Here is an 18,233-nt window from a genome sequence, read left to right as displayed (position 1 = left end):
TAATAGTTAAATATTGAAGATAATTAAATGAAACAATTAAAGATCTATAAAAATTATAATTAGAGTATTTTAACTATATAAAATAAATATTTGTTTCACACATCAAAATATTATTTGCTAAAGAATTAAGAACATGTGGATTAAAAAAAGACCAAAAAAAAAGGCATTTTCATCTCAAATAAATGTTGTTAAGAAAAACTTCTAAAAAAAACTAGTTTGAAATAAACATCAAATTGTACAGCATACTAACAATACTAAATTGCAAAAATTAGAAGCGTATGAAATGGAGGTCCAATTGATAATTGAAAATATGTTACATAACTTACTTCTATAATCATATAACTCTTATAAAATAGATTTCAGTCTAGACTTGAACAACATGAATACATAAACTCTTTGTAGTTGCTTACTAATAGCACCTTGTCCTTTCTTTATGAATAACTTTTGCACTTCTATTTGTTTAGTGTTTTGCTGGATAAACTACAAAAATAGTTTTAGTGTCTAAAGCAAGGAGCATCAACACAACTAGCATTTTCTTCTTTATGACAACTCATGTTCATGCTGCTTGTTCATAAAGTTGAAGTGTCCACAAAAACTTGATTTGCAGGTTGTACAACAAAACAAAGAATTCAGACTTTACCTTTATAAATATTGACATGTAAACCTTATTAAAAACTTAAAACATTGCTAATCATTTGATTTCATTTTAAAATTCACACTTATTACACTTAGCATATACTTATTAACATTTATAAGATCATCTATTTCTTCCTCTTTCAACAATACTAGTACGCACACACAAGGTCAAGCAAACAATTCTACGCTTATAGATACTTAGTTCATACATCATGGTCGGCTCTCCAAACGCCATTATTCAAGCTTGACGAAGCACCCACGTAATTTCAAACAATACAATCGCTATCGCTATCGCTATCTGTGCTCCCTCCGTCTTTTACTCGCTGGTTCGTCACGGTTGGGATCTGTGGGGTGTAAGCCTCTCTCCTACCTTGAAGCATCAGCACCACTTGTGCCATGTTTGGCCTGACATTCTCATCATTTTGAATGCATAACAAACTTACCAGAGCAGCTCTTCTCACCTCTTCGACATCTGCATCACTTGCAATTCTTTTATCCACAATATTTATCATGTTTCTCTGACAAATTTGCTCTTTAGCCCAAGCTGGAAGGTAATACCTACTTGATTCTTGCACATTTAGGTCCAGATTTCTTCGGCCTGATATGATTTCCAAGAGAGTCATGCCAAAACTGTAGACATCAACCTTGGGAGTGATGGGAAGGCCAGAGACCCATTCGGGAGCCAAGTATCCTCTCGTTCCTCTGGTAGTCGTTAGTACCTTGCTGAAATCTCTAGCTACAAGCTTTGCTAAGCCGAAGTCCCCCAACTTAGGACTAAAATCCTTATCTAGCAGAATGTTTTCAGGGTTTATGTCGCCATGAATGATGCGATCGTTGCATTCTTCATGGAGATAAAGTAATCCATTTGCAGTACCCAATGCGATCTCAAATCGGGTTCTCCAATCCAGTATCTTCGATTGCCGTTTTGAATTCTTTGTGAAAAAGAAAGAATTTAGAGAGCCGTTGGACATGTAATCATAAACCAGTAATCTTCGTGATCCTTGTGCACAAAATCCTTTAAGCCTCACTAAATTCTTGTGATTTATGATTCCCACAGAATTGATTTCCGCTCGAAATTGCTTTTCACATTGCTTTGAACCCTCCAGCTTCTTTACGGCTACAAGCGTACCATCTGTTAGAATCCCTTTGAACACTGAACCAAATCCGCCGCTGCCCAGCTTATTTCTGAAATTCCCAGTTATGGTCTTCAACTCCTCGTAACTGAACACTCTGACGAATGCATTCGAGGACTCTGCGCACCTTTGTGCCCGTCTTTGCCGACGCCTCCGCCACTGTAGAAATGAAAAAATTAAAGCAATGGCAAGAGCGATAATAGCAAGAAGCTGCGATAGAACAATAATCATAAATTTGTGGTGTGCCAGTGCCATCAAATCACCGTCGCTTCCCGAAAAGAAACTAATGAAATGATACTTGTGTACATGCACTCCAAGCTCCCTGAAATGAATCTGCACTTTGCATGTGGGAGAAATTGAGGTCCTTCGATGAATACTGTCTGCAATGAATCTGCACTACTCCAAAGCCAATGAGTGTATATGAGTATAGACAGTCCCTTTGGGCAAAATACACGTACGCGATCTTCCCAGCATATACCCCACGTGAAAAAAATAATCTCATTAGGTCTTTGTCGTTGTCATTGACTAACAGGCTTAGACCATAGCTCACCAGCATGGGTTGTTGGGAGGATTAGAAGTTGTGCCAAGCGAATTTTTGACTAATGTCAAGGAATATGCTATGATAATAGTGGGAGGAAATTTCCCAGGTTCTTGCCAAACTCGTTGAAAATGAACAAATTGTTAAAGAGATATTATGGGTTTGAAGTCATTGAGATTTAATGGCAAGGTTAAATTTAATTCAAAATGGTGAGGGGAGGAGTGATTTAGAACTTTTTTAACATAAGGATATGTTTTATAAGTTATAAGTTATTCCATTCACTAGTTTAAAAAATGACATCATAAAAAGGTTTAGAATTTCCTACTCATTTCATTCACTAGTTTGAAAAATAACATCATAAAAAGGTTTAGAATTTCCTACTCATTCTGTTCACTAGTTTGAAAAATAACATCGTAAAAAGGTTTAGAATTTCCTATTCATTCCATTCACTAGTTTGAAAAATAACATCATAAAAAGGTTTAGAATTTCCTACTCATTCCATTCACTAGTTTGAAAAATAACATCATAAAAAGGTTTAGAATCTCCTACTCTCAGATTATGTAGGTATGGTGTATTTTGCATGTATATAAATAAAATTTCAAGGTGTCAGTGTTGATATTCTAAAATATTTGTAGAGAAGTTTCTATTTTATTTGTAAGAATAAAAATTCAAATACAAAAAACATATAGACATTTGAAATGAAAATAAAATACGCATGGTTTGCAAATTGTTTCCTTGCAAAGAAAAGTCATATATTGTAGAGTCGTGTCTGTATACCTCTTTAATAGATGAAGATCTTGGTTGGGTGTGGATAAATAACAAAGTTGTTTGGAATAATGCTAACTTTTTCCTTGATCTAAATCTAACTTCTAGAATATTGTTGATTTTTTGTACATTTTCCTTTCATATAAAACTGCATTCAATTGTTTAACCCAAAGAATTGAAAAGTATGTGTATTCAATGTTTTTAGAAGGAAAAGTAGGTATAGACATTCATATTCTACAAACTATGAACTCAATTTTACTTATCATAAAATAATTTAATATTGTTATAAATTTAATAAACAATTTAATTATAATGGGTGGTTGTTATCTTAAGAAAGTAAATTTAGAAAGGATAACTCATCCATTACTATATGTTTTTTACAATGGCTATATTTCTCATTGGAGAAAGACAAAAAATATATATACTTATGTTTATGAAAATCCCCATATGATCTATTTGATAAAGATATCACATCTATTGTGATTAGGTGTTGTATGCATTGCATAGAATAATTTATTATTATTTTTTAATTAAATAATTATTTATTTGTGGTACATCTAGGATATGTGGTTATTCACACTAGGTAATTAATTGGGGACTACTTTTTAAAGTTGTATTGTAATAGTGGGTTAATTGTTTTATGTGTGTGGGAGACAAAAAATGATAAATTGAGAAAAGTATTTAATGTTTGTATTAAAAAAATAAATGAAAGATCAATGATTTTAAGATAAATTCTAGAGTAAAATATAAACAAAGCGGACATATAAAGAGGTGAGAACATTATATTAATATTCTTCTTTAAAGTTAACATCTAACATATCAAATATTTTATGCTTTTTAAATCATTTGTTTATATCTTGCACACAATGATTATGTCAATTGTTTGCTTGCTACTAAAATATTATTGCAAATGAACAACATTAGCTTAAACAAGATCTTCAATTAATGAGCATCAACTTTTATATGCTTCACTTTATATGAAGAAGCCAAATTATTAGCAACTTGTAAGACACTTTGGTTATCACATAATTTGGTAGTAGAATATTATTGGACAAGGCGAAACCCCCATAAGATATCATTACAAGGCTTTTTAAGCTAAAGTTTCAAGATGCCACTAAAAAGGATTGTTTAAAATGTTTAGCTAGATCTTCCATCTATTGTAGATTACACAGACATTATAGATTCTAATAATATTAGAGGTTTACCTATCTTTAATAATAAAGTTTAGAGCCCTAATCTATTTTTTTGTTGACTTAGATTTAATCCAACTAAATTATGGAAAAAATTAGAAATAGCTATAAGGATAGTGATCTTGTTAATGTGTTTAAAATTGAAGAAAAATAGTTGAATTTTAAATTAGAACAAACTAGGTGATATTGGAAAAGAAATGACTACTTGAATGATAATCCTTAATTGAATGTAGAATTAGAACAAATGGGACAAAAGTATACCAAAAAAATATCTTGGAGTTGAAGGTCTTGGAGTTTAATTTGGCATAATAAAAACATCTTGTGCAAGTTAAAGGTCATCAAATGATTTCTTGCATCGGGGTTAACATGCTTTTTGGTTACTTCCTCACAAATTCCAATAAGGTCCTATTGTCACTAGTGTGAGTCAAGACACGCCTTTTCTAGAATGTGTTTGTCTACACAAAGGGTTAGTCCCCACCTTGTTATTTCCATACCTTGGTGTAATATATCCATTTACAAAATAATAATGCTCTATGATGATTTTTTTGTGCATTAGTGAAAGCACAATGAAAGCTCAAGACTAGTCCATCAATCGATTTCCAATTAAATAAATCAATCTTAATCAATTGCATTTTAATGGATCAACCAAGCATATATAATCTAATATCAATCAACTCTTTTTTCATCCACTAAATTTCTTCCCTTTCTCACTAACTTTTTGTTTTCTCACTAATAATTCTTTAGTTAGTCCTTGTAGTCACTTTGGTTGAGTGCTATAAGGCACAAAATAATGCATCAACTATATCATCCTACATTCATACAAATGTTAGACATGGCATACATATAGGTGTCATAATATTATCATAATCATTGCATCGTAATATCATGCGTATACATGATTAAGACATAGAAATCCTATAGAATCATAGTCATCGCACTATATAAGCATAAGTAAACATGTGCATATCCACATATCATGAAATCCTATATACAAATGTTAGCATCATCATCATAGGTATCTATGTGGTCATTACAAATCCATGTGCATTGTGATATATCATAGAAATTATAAGCTTGATCACATAGATAAAGAAAATCATAGATATCCTAGTAACCATAATATGCATCAAATAAATATTATAACATAGACAATAAATAACTGCCATGGATTGGCATGATATCAAGGATTCAGAGGACCCTGAGTATAGACCAAAGAAAGAAGGGGAGGCTACGGTGACCTCAAGAACTAACATTAGCAGAAAAACCAATCCTTGATGGTGGGCGACAAGCAAATTTAAATCCAGTAGTAGAAAAATGCAAGTCCTGGAGACCCCCATCAGGAAGAAAATAAAATTGACCAAGTAAAGTGGGTCCAAAGACAAGGACCACAAGATTAGGTTGGTAATCCCCATCAATGTGGATAATGAGAAGTAGGAGACACTGATTAAGGAGAATGAAGGTGATAAAATGGGGAGAAGGAGCTGGAAGTCCTAATTTTGGAGGTCACTAGGGGCCAGGAGAACTACTGGAAGTGGGTGGATAAGGAAATTGGAACCCTGAAAGATGGGATTAAGGGAATTATTGAAACTTTAACAGAGTCCCCTAGGCCTAGTAAAAATGAAAAGATCATGAGCATGATTTAGAAGATATCTCAGGATGTTGAAACTATGAAGATCTTCCATGAGCGCAAAATTGATAAGTTGGAAGAGTATGTGAATGGCATCAAAGACAACTTGAATAATCTAGTGGAAATTAGCATGGAGGCGATGAGTAATAGTGCTGAAGGTTTGGAGAAAATTAATGCCATGATGACCGACTATAGAACCAGACCCATAGCCAGTGATCCTCCCTTGGGGGAAAAACAAAAAAGGAATGCTTCGAAGGGTGGCCAAAGTGCTGCTAGAGGGAAGACTAGTTTGGGTCCCTATACTAGGACAATGAGTCGGAGCCAGGACCAAGGTACCTCCAAATTCATCATGGAGGATCTAGAGAAAATCAACAAGAAAATTATTTAGAAGAATACTGAATTGGTGCACTCACCCAGTTGAGGGCCTTTTCTTGTCTTTTTTGGAGACTTTTTTTTTTTGGTGTTGGGTCTTTGTGGGGTTTATCCCCTGTTTCTCTTATGATTCATGTCTTTTTGGCTACTGCCCTTGGTCTATAAAACTTTGGGTTTCAAGTCCCTGTAAAACCTATTTATCTTTATCAAAAACATAGACCATAAACAACATAGGATCATGTACACAAAATCATATAAACAGTAGATCATGCATAGAAAATCATGTAGACATTATATAGTCACTGCCAAAAATAATGCATCTCATATACATATCAAAAAATCACATCAATGTACAAAATTGGAGTGACTAACAAAAATGGAGCTTATAGGCTTGATCAAAATAAATAAGTGTCTCATATAAAGATAACAAATCAACGAGTGTTTCCTCCAACCTCTAAGCAAGAGTGCCTCTCCACATGAGGCTGAGATGGTCATGCATCACCTTGCTTTAAAGATTCCTTAGGTGCTATCTTGGGTGGCTTCATAGGTCCCTCTACCCCTCCACTACTAGCTATCCTCTAAGAGCGTGTCCTATGGATGGCCGTGTAACTTAGTGCCCTTTGACCAAGAGGTACTATATCCTCATACATAGATCTTCAGCACTAGATCTCTCAACTTGCATCTGATATCTAATGGGCAAGATCTGTTATTGATGCATCAATGTCTAGTGAACGTAACAACTTATAGAGCACATCATTAACATTATTGATTTTACCTTTCATTTTATCTAAAAAACAATTTTAAAATAAGATCGACAAAGATTTCTTTAATAAATATTTTTAAATTGTATTTTACATCAAATTTACTCTTCTCATCAAAGACCTAAAACTCATGATATCTCTTCTGAATTTGTTAGTTTTCAACGAGTTCGACAATAACTTGCGCAATACTATGATCCACACAATCATGAAAATGGCTATGAAACCCTAAAGATACAGCAATGAATAAACTACCTTCATACACTTTATCGCAAAAGACCGTACATCGTGGACAACTTCTAATCTTCCCACCCACCGCCGCCGGTGAGCCTTTGTCTAGCCATGTTAGCCAATGCCAACGATCTGGAGTCAGTCAAGTCAAGAGTCAATTGCGTACAATCAACTGAAGCATTGAAAAGTCGCCAAAATCATCCAGTAAAAGAGACTTTCGAGTCAGATTTGAATACGATGAGTAAGAAATGAGTAATTTGTTCAAATCTCGTTTTATTTCCATGTCTGTTATAAGATACATCGCAAATTCAACAATCAAAAGTTAATTATATATATAATTTTTTAGGGTGTAAAGTTGTTATTTACTCTTTGATATTCGAGTAGAGTGAGTAAAATTAATAGATAACTAATTATATTGTTCTTTGTCGTATATAATGAATTGGAGGAATACCTCAAGTGAAGATTATCATCTATATTCAAACTATCTCATTTCTTAAAGATTTTAAGAACCACTTCACAATGTTAATTTTTTTACTATTTATATTATAATAATTAAAATTGCAACATGATTTAATTAGTTTCTAGTCTTTGTATTTGTCATGCAATTATATATTATAAATTTTCTTACTCAAAGTAAGCATTTCTTTTTTAATTTAAACTTTTTAATCAAGAATATTTTTACAAAAATTGTTAGAGATTCTTATTGATCAAGGAAATTCACATCTTCCTACAACCTTTACGTCAATTGTTGACTTGAGGAGAACTATCAATTAATAACAATTATTAATGTCTTTTATGATGATCACAAAGTCACTCCATTTGTGGATTTATTGATTTGTAGTGATTTGTTTGCAAGTGAGTCATGACATATTGTACAACCAAAAATGGGGTTACAAACTTACATAACATAAATTTCAAGTAAGTAAAATAAGCAATCAAACTTCATATATTAACGATTACAATTGGTTTACATTTTAAAGAGATAGCTATCGTTTATTATAATCATCCTTGATAGAACATATCTCCACATTCCAATATTAGCCTATAAGAAGAGTAGTGTAGTAACTAAAATTATTCAGTTCTAAACCAAAAATAATATGAAAAACACACCTAATAGGTGATAAGTGTAATCCATTTTCCTAAGAAAACTAACCTCTAAATCTGAACCAATATATTATCAATAAAATCAATTAGAATATACTTTGTCTTAATCCCTCATACAAATCACATAATCAATAGTTTTGGAGATTAAATAATCAATCACATAATTCTCAAAAGCTTCTCTACAAACCATAAGGAAATCGTTTACAGTCCACAATTTTGGCTTTTTTTCCTTATGCATTCTCCCCCTCTACCCATTTCTTGTATTATAATACTACTCAAAATATATGTTTTGATGGATGGTTGAATCTAAGGTATTGTATTAAATGTGACACTCTCCAATTTCATCCTCCAATTGTGGCCATATAGGGTGTCCATTTCTTTGATACTCATTGTATCATGTAAAAGCCATGTCCTAGTGGATGACTAAGTTTAGGGCATTGTATTTGGCATGATATCTCACCACTTCATCCTCTTATTATTGGTGTATGGGTTCTTCTAGGGGTTTTATGTCACCTCCTAAAAATTTGGATTTGAATATCTTATGGGACATTGTTAATTTACACATTTTTCATTTTCTTAATTATTTCTTTCTACACCATTATTTTGTACATTTTGGTGTAGTTGACTATGTTGGTCATGTTTCATATTAATTGCACAAGAATTTGATTGTTTCACTAGTGATTGCTAGACAATAACAATTAGAAACATGAAATAATAGAAATGAGAAATTCCTAATTTCTTCTCACCTTTAGAATAGCACTTATTCTTTGTGAGAAAGTTCTTACTTTTTTTTTATTTTTTTCTTTGTGAGAAAGTTCCTACTTTCTTTTAAGGAGTTGAGCGGGATATTTCTATGTTGGTGGTGGTTGCATTTAGAATAATTTTTGTATATATCTATGTTTCCTATGAAGGAAAATGTATGTAATTGTTGTTGTTGTATTTGCAAATTTAGATTACAGAAAGAAGAGCAGCTATGGAGTTTGTAATTATTTTCTCCCGAGAAATAAGAATACTGATACCTTGCCCAGTGGATGTTTTGTTGGTATTTTGTCAAGGTTTTACCATGTAAATTTGTGTCTTGTGTGTTGTTTTGATGTTCATTTCTTTTCTTCAATATTTCTTTGCATCTAAACTATTTGCAATATTTAATTATCTGGGGTTTTTGCTTTCACTTGCACAACAAGTGGTATCAGAGAAATTATTTTTGTAGTGGTTGTGTTAGAATTTGGTGTTAATTTTTCCAACATCAAATGGCAAAGGATTCCAATGGTAGTTTTAAGGTGAATAAATTTAATAAAAAAAATAACTTTGAGCTATGGAAGCTCAAGAAACGAGATTTGTTAGTGCAACAAGGATTGAGATATGTCCGATGAGGACTAGGAAGATCTAGATATGAGAGATCTAAGCACAATTTGGTTGTGTTTGGCAGTTGAGCTTCTCTTTAATATTGTTGGAGAAGATATAACAACAAGTTTATGGAGTAGAATGGAGGTTCTTTACATGGCAAAATCCTTGACAAATTGAATCTACTTGAAGAGGCAATTGCATAGTTTGCGAATGAAGGTACGAAAATTATCAAGCATTTAAATTTTTTGAATACTCTTACTTGTCAGTGGGGAAGTATGGATGTAAAAATCAAAGATGAAGACAAGGAAGTCACATTGCTATCTTCTTTGCCCAAACATGGAATCACTTAGTCACTTCTATTAGCTTTAGTACAACTGAATCTCTTGAATTTGATTTTGTTGTGGGAGCTTTGTTTTTTGAAGAGGTGCAGAGGAAGTCTAATGTAGAAACCTCCATGTTAGAAGCAATGGTGACTAGAGGTTGATCCACAGAAAAGTCAGAGCGTTCGAGAGGTAAATCTAGATCCAAGTCAAGAGGTAAAAAGGGTACTATAAAATGTTGGTATTGCAATAAATTAGGGTGTCTCAAGAAATATTGTTGGAAAAGGAAAGAGGAGAATGATGGATCCAAAAAGGAAGAGAAATTTGTTAAGACTGGTTCTGGTATGGTTGGTGAAGTGTTATATGTTTGTAATATCTTACGACATCAAGATGAATGGATTTTGGATTCTGGTGCTTACATTCACATGTCTCCACATAGGAGTTGATTTTTCACTTATCAACATATTGATGGAGGTGTTGTTCTTATGAGAAATAATTCTTATTTTAAGACTATTGGAATTGGGAGTATTAGAATCAAGATGTTTCATGGTGGTGTAAAGACATTAACAAAGGTTAGACGTGTACCAAAACTAAAAAAGAATTCAATTTCCTTGGGTGTTTTGAATTATGGTGGTTATAAATTCTCTTGTTAAGGTAGAGTACTTAAAGTGTCCAATGGCATTTTAGTGGTCATGAAGGCTACAAAAGTCAGAAACCTTTATAGGCTATAGTGGTGTACTGAGATAAATGAGGAAACGATAGTATCTAAGGAAGCAAATGAATCTACTCATTTATGGCATCAACTATTGGATCACATGAGAGATAAAGGGTTAAAGGTACTAGTAAACCGTAAGTCACTTCCAAGTTTTAAATGTTTGATTTTGAATTTTTTCAAGCATTGTGTCTTTGGGAAGAAATATAGACATAAGTTTAAATCGGGAAGTCATACAAGTAAAGGTGTTTTATATTATGTCCATTCAAATGTTTGGGTTCCATCCCCTATAGTTTCTTTCAGAGGAGCATCATATTTTGCGATATTTATAGATGACTACTCTAGAAAAGTATGGGTCTATTTTATTAAAAGAAAAGATGATGTGTTTGGTGTATTCAAGCAATTTAGAGTTTTGGTTGAAAAGAGTATTGGCAGATCAATCAAGTATTTAAGAATAGGAAATGGAGGCGATTTCGCATCTTTGGAGTTTGAAAATTATTGCAAGAAAGATAGGATTGTAAGGCATAAAATTACAGTTTACACTCCTCAACAAAATGGTGTTGTTGAACGCATGAATAAGACTCTTCTAGAAAGAGCAAGGAGAATGCTCACTAATGCCAAATTGCAGCAAGAGTTGTAGGTAGAATCAGTTAATACAACATGTTATCTGGTAAATTGGTCACCATTAGTTACAATAGATTGTAAGATTCTTGAAGAGGTATGGACAGACCATTCATGTGATTATTCAAATCTAATTGTTTTTGTTGTTGTGATGCTTATGCTCTTATTTCTAAGGATCGACATTCTAAATTAGAACCTAAATCCAAGAAATGCTCATTTATTGGTTATAGTGATGGTGTTAAGGGATATAATTATGGGATCCTACTGCCCACAAAATCATCGTTAGCACAAATGTAGTATTTGATAAATCTTCTCTAACAAAATCACTTTGTATAAAATGATTTGGAACAAGAGCAAGTACCATAATATCAACAAGTTCAGTTGGAGACTCATCCATCTCCAAAACAGATGGAGCAGGAAATGACTTCTAAAGAAGAAGGTGTAAATCTAGAAGACATACAAGAAAATGTGGAAACACCATAACCATCTCTAAGGACATCTACACGAGCCATAAATCTTCCTAAAAGGTATGATGATTTAATTTCATCAGTTGTTTTGATTTCTAATGATGGGGAACCAAGTTGTTATCAGGAAGCAGTTAATGGCACTAAAAATGCTAAATGGAAAATAACACTGAAAGAAGAAATGGATGTCTTGGAGAAGAATAAGATATGGGACTTGTAAGAACTTCCAAAGGGTAGGAAAGCTATTGGTTGCAAGTGGGTCTACAAACTGAAGAAGGGTGTTGATGGTAAGATTGTGAGGTACAAAGCAAGGTTGGTAGAAAAAGAAAATTCTCAGAAAGAGGGTATTGATTTTCATGAGTTTTTTTCACCAGTTGTTAAGCTTGTTTCTATTCAAGTTGTATTATTATTAGTTGCATTACTTGACCTTGATTTAGAGCAACTAGATATTAAAATAGTATTTTTACATGGAGATTTGGATGATAGGATATGTATATGGAACAACCAAAAGGGTTTTTTCAAGATCACAATATAAAATTTGTTTGCAAACTCAAGAATTCATAGTATGACCTAAAGTAGTCACTAGGAAATGGTACAAGAATTTTGATTCCTTCATGGTGAACCAAAGAATTGTAAGAAGTGAGTATGCCCATTGTCTTTACTTTCAAATTTTGAAAAATGAGTTATTCATTATCTTGGTGTTATATGTTGATGATATGCTTGTAACAAGTAAAAGAATGGCTTAAATCAATTAGTTAAAGGCTTTCTTGGGTATGACATTTTATATAAAGGATCTAGGAGCAACAAAAAAATATTTGGGCATAGACATACATAGAGACAGGGAACATGGTAATATTTGGTTATCATAGTAGAAATATGTCGAGAAGACCCTCATAAGATTCGGTATGCAAGATGTGAAACTTGTAAATATCCATTTGGATTCCCATTTTAAGCTAATCTCATTTGTTCATTAATGTCACTGGGTCGTTGGGCCTAAAGAGGGAACCCAACGATGCATACATGTCATAGTGATGAGACAACTTTTAATTTCCATTAAGATGGTGTCATTGGATTGTTGAGGCTTGAACAATGCTTCCATGATGAGCAGACTCCCAATGATGTATTTGTTGCTTGCCACATTTACCGCATGGACTTCCACATCAACCAACTTGACTTTTACTTATCATTGTTGGATTGCTGGGATATTGAAAGGAACCCAACGATATCCATATGCTCCACTGATAGACCCTTGAAGATGATCATAACATCACTAGGTCATTGGAAACCACTAGATGTTCTAATGGCCAGCCAATTTCAAGAAATACACTTTAGTTTCTAGTTCATCACTTGCATGTGCCACCATGTGCATCACCACTACTACAATTTTTTATTGCTAGATTGTTGAGGCCAAGAAAAGGTCTCAATGACATACCGGAGTTGAACCCACATGTTATTATTTCCGCATCACCTTCATAGTCAGGCCCGCCACTTTAGTCTCCCACTCTATCATTGGGAGATAAAAACCACTTCAACAATGCTTCTAAGCTTCAACGATATGTGGACCCACATTCTTGAACTATTCCCTATTTTAACCTTTGATCTTTAGGTTGTTGGGTCTCAAAAGAGTACCCAATGATGGGCATAAGTTCTGCCTTTATGCTTTCTCTTATAGATGTGATCACACTATCTTGTCATTGGATCGTTGGGGCTCAATCGAGCACTCAACAATATTTGAAGCTTCGTCGATAAACATTTTACCACCCAGGCCATATAGTTGAACAACCTCATTGTTGGATCACTAGAACCTGAAAAACCACCAATGATAGGCATGTGTCTTAATGATGAGAGGATCACTCAAATGACTTATCTTGCATGTGGATATTTTATGAATTACTAGGATACATAAAAGGTATGAGGGGTCATGTGCTAAAAGTATAGCAAAATATTGGGCATAAGTCACTTAGGACAATTTGACTGGGCTCAACTCGGAATGCTGACACTTGGGGCCAATCAACTCGATGAGCATGATACCCTTTACTGCAACTAATAGAACCTACAACTGGGTATCACAAGCCAACAACGCAAGCTAAGGGTACCACATAGCTAGGGTTTTAATTTAGCTTAAAAGGTAAAACAAAGCCCTAGATAAATCAAATTTTCATAGTCCTAACACACTTAATCATTAGAGGAAAACCCTTAGGCGTCAAGACATAGAGAAGATAAGGGTCTAATGGGACCTAAATGATGATAATTCAGCTACTTGGGAGGATGTGGCATGATTGAGAGATATTTATCCCTATCTTTTGTATAGGCTTCTAGAAGTAAGCTTGTCCCTAGGGGGAGGATGCCATGCCTCCCACATTTGCATTCAATCATAATTATTTTAATCCATTATTGATATTGTAGGTTATATTGAATTATGTATACCACCATTCTTTTATATTAGCATCCACATGGTGCACCCCTTGATATAGTTATAGTATTATTCAGTCTAGTTATTATGTGCTTATTATTTCAATTAATTATACATGTATGGTTCTGTGACTAATTCTACTTATCAATTTGACCTCGATCAAGGAATTTTATGTGCTTTGACTATGATATATATGCATAGATACCCTTGACATTTGTTGAGTGATATATGTACTAGTCATAAACTTCAACTAGCTAAATAGGTCTGAACATACCTCGATGGAGGTTAACAAGAGATAGCATCTTGGCCAAATTTTCACTAAACCTCCATTATACTTAATCACGTGTGATTTACCATGTTTTCACAAGTTTATACCTTGTCTACCATATTTGGTAATGTCAAAAAATCCCTACTATTTCCTTGTGGTTGACTAGTAAGGAGGGTTTGTGTAATATGAGTGTAATCATATTTTTTCATCAATTTTCATCTAAAAATGAATTTTAACATTATCTTTAAAATTTTAATGATACCAATTTTTTTAACATTATGTTTTGGATGCTTTATTTGATTAATAGAAATTATATCTACACTATGATGTACCTCCATTCCTAGAAATTATTGCATGAGACTCAGAGCTTTCATTTCAAATTTATTCATCATTAAAAATTTTAAATTCAATGTTAGTAGATTTACACAATCCATTAGTCTATGTGTAATTCTTCTAGATTTGATTATGTGATTTTTTTGCATCAACGTTTCAGATCGCACTCACAGAGTGTGATCTGAAACGTTGATGCAAAAAAATCACACAATCAAATCCAAAAGCATTGCACACAATTTTAAATTCATCCCTCGTCTTAAAACTACTACCAATATACAAAAAAAAATAACATAGAAACTTACAATAAGGATATCATTACTTCATTTATTATAGTAAAGAGTAAGCCCACTCTTGCTTCTCTTGAATTCATTATACTAAAATTATCCATCAATCCTAGTATACCATCTCTTGGTGCTCTCTTCAGGCCATATAATTCCTTCTTTAGGTTGTATACTTGGTGTTACTATTATTTAATTTGCATGTCAAAACCTTGTGGTTGGACATAGAATTCTTTTTCTAACTACCCATTTATGAAGATACCTTTCATATGCATGTGATGTATGCTCTATTTCTTTTTGAATTGTTATTAAAACCATTATTCTAATAGTTTTTTATCTTTCTATTGATGTAAATATATCTTCATAATCTATTGCATACCTTTGTATGAAGCTTTTTATAGCTAACTATGCCTTACATCTTTCAACGCTCCTATCAATGTTGTACTTAGTCTTGTAAATCCACTTTGTACTAATATTTTTCTTCTCATGTGGAATATTTTAATTTTTTTTAATATCATTCCTATTAGTAGAAACTACCTCTAATTGCATTACTTTCATTCAAACCTAATTAGTACATGTATCTTCAAACCATGATTGTTCAACATTATCTTCTAAAAATAAAGTAGATTTTAATATCTCACCTCTCAAATTGTCTTCATAGGACTGACTTCTACTCCTCTTGTAAACATCACTTCAAATTCTTATCTATCTTGTAGAACTTTAAATTGAAGCTTGACTTGCACTAGAATTAAAAGAGGTGCTACTTTATGGACTTGTAGTGCTAGAAACTAAAATATTAGTGGGATTTTTATTAATAATATCATCATTATTGACACTATCATTAAAAAAAAAATCGACTTCTCAACATGGCTATTTTGATCTCCATAAACTCTCCTTGCATAAATATCACATTCCTTGACACAACCATACTATTAGTAAGAGGATTTTGCAACCTTACCTCTCCCTTCATCAAAAGATAGCATCTATTGACACAAAAATAATATTAGTGAGAGGATTATACAACATGTGGTCCTTACTTTATTCACTAAACCAAACAAAAATGTATGATTCACTTTTTGGATCTAAATTTATCTCTTTTGACCAACCACATGAACATATCAACACCATTCTTTATCTCACACTAGGCTTCAGAAGGAGTCATCGCAAGTGCATTAGTGAACCTTTATTTGAGAATATACACTACTATAGCAACTATATAAGCCCAAAAAGAAATTGCTCAATCTCTTGGTTTGTAATATAACCCTTACCATTTCCACCAATGTAGGATTCCTCCTTTCAACAATGTCATTTTTGTGAGGTATGTAAGAAACGGTGAGTTATCTTTAGATACCATTAAGATCACAATAATCCATAATATCTCTTGAACAAAATTACCTTCCATGATTGGTTCTTAAGAATTTTGTTTTATCATAGTTTTCATTTTCCATGAGGGCTTTAAACTTGTTGCTCGTATATCAAAGGCTTAATTATTTTGGCCTTAAAAAATTTTAAAACAAACACTATCATGAATAATCATCAATAAAAGTAATGAAATATAATGACTTAAAAAAAAAATTGCATAAGACCACATATATCAAAATGAACTAGCTATATTTGATAGTGGATGTGCATTGCATTTTGAAAATTTCTCTATTTCATGTAAAAACCAAACATTTAAAATTGATGTCCATTAAATATAAGATCCTGTTTAAGCTCGGGTTGTTTATTTGAATTATTATTTTAGTAGTGAGATATATTCATTATAAACATGATAGAAACCAACTGGATAGACTACTTATATCATACATGTAAACATTAAAGAAGAATAGTAATATAATGTTCTTACCTCTTTTATATATCCTCTTCATTTATATTTTATTCTAACCAATTTTAAGAAGTGTTAAAAATAAATAAAATTGTCTAATTTTTTCCACATTTTAAAATGATGTGTAGTTAAAAATCTCGAGTTATTAGAAGCTCCCTTAAAAACACATTTTTAGATGTGATATTCAACTGTAAAAAGCAAGTTGGCTTTCTATTAAGACACAAAGAACGAACCAATCATCAACTGAAAATTAGAGTTAGATTGTGGTATGAATTTGTAACTATTTTTTTTGTTTTCAATGTAAATTAATAAAATAAATTGTGCACTAGCAGTGCCCTGTTTCTCCTCTGTTTTGGAGGTGCTTGTAACAATTTTAGTTTTAAAAAAACATTGTAGACAACTGTTAGATATATATACACAACGTTCAAACCCCTGTAGCTTTCAGGTTGGAAGACCACAGGGTAGACAGGAGTTTTATTGGTTTCAAACAGACCAAAATGGCGCTCCTCCTCACCTCCAGCCTTCTGATTCTCATTGAACAGTGCAAAAATATATGTCTCAATTGTCGTCCCAGGTCTCTTTGGTGTTCCGGCATTGGACAAAACATGCTTGATGAGATTGTTGTTGTAAGTTCGGGCATTGTCCACTGTAGCCACCGCATTGCCTGCAGAAGGCCACCCGCTTTCAGTTATTACAATTGGAATATTGGAATGTCCCAGCTTGTCTATAGCAGCTATAAAAGTGTCGACCAAAGCGTCGAACAAGTTATTATACATGAGACTGCCATCAATCACCAGACTCACCACAGTACTTGTCGATCTAAACAAAGCATAGTCTGCAGAAATTGAGCCTACAGAGTGTTTGGAGCTGAAGTGTGGATAGACGTGGGCCATGAAAGGGGAGCCATTATCTCGTAGAAACTTAAGGATAGCACTCATGACTGAGGAAATGAGTTGTTCAACACGGACATTGCGTGTGGTGTAAAGACCTTGATGTTTTTCTGCAGATCGGCGTTCCTCAATGCCCTCTTAGTGTTTTCCATTGTAGGGAGGAGATACGAAATGAGTGTTGGGTAAGTGCACAAAGATGGTGGTAAAAAAGGGGTATAAGTGGACACTTTTTTTTTCTAAAATCAGAGTAACCTGAATTTAGAGACAAAATTTGAAAGTCATCCACTCAAGATATGAAGATAATCAAAGAACAAATATTGTAGTACTCTGAATCTAGTTTCCAAACTATTAAACTTTTTCAAAATTGGATAAGATTAAGGGGGTCAAATCTTTCGCGCGCAAAAAACT

General features: G+C 33.0%; 1 protein-coding gene across 1 annotated transcript; it reads right to left on the bottom strand.

Annotated features, from left to right (window-relative positions):
• Positions 1–911: 911 nt before the first annotated feature.
• On the bottom strand, positions 912–17,873 carry LOC131053190 (G-type lectin S-receptor-like serine/threonine-protein kinase At2g19130; the record flags this gene model as incomplete). Its single annotated transcript, XM_059208649.1, is given in 2 exon segments — positions 912–2,160; positions 17,353–17,873. Coding segments are annotated over 2 exon segments (1,770 nt in total), but the record flags the coding sequence as incomplete, so codon positions are not given.
• Between the last annotated feature and the right edge of the window lie 360 nt (positions 17,874–18,233).

Source organism: Cryptomeria japonica, chromosome 7 (genome assembly GCF_030272615.1).
Source record: "Cryptomeria japonica chromosome 7, Sugi_1.0, whole genome shotgun sequence".
NCBI classification, from domain to species: domain Eukaryota; kingdom Viridiplantae; phylum Streptophyta; class Pinopsida; order Cupressales; family Cupressaceae; genus Cryptomeria; species Cryptomeria japonica.
The sequence above is the reverse complement of the archived record's forward strand: the minus strand, read 5'-3'. Positions and strand labels throughout refer to the sequence as shown.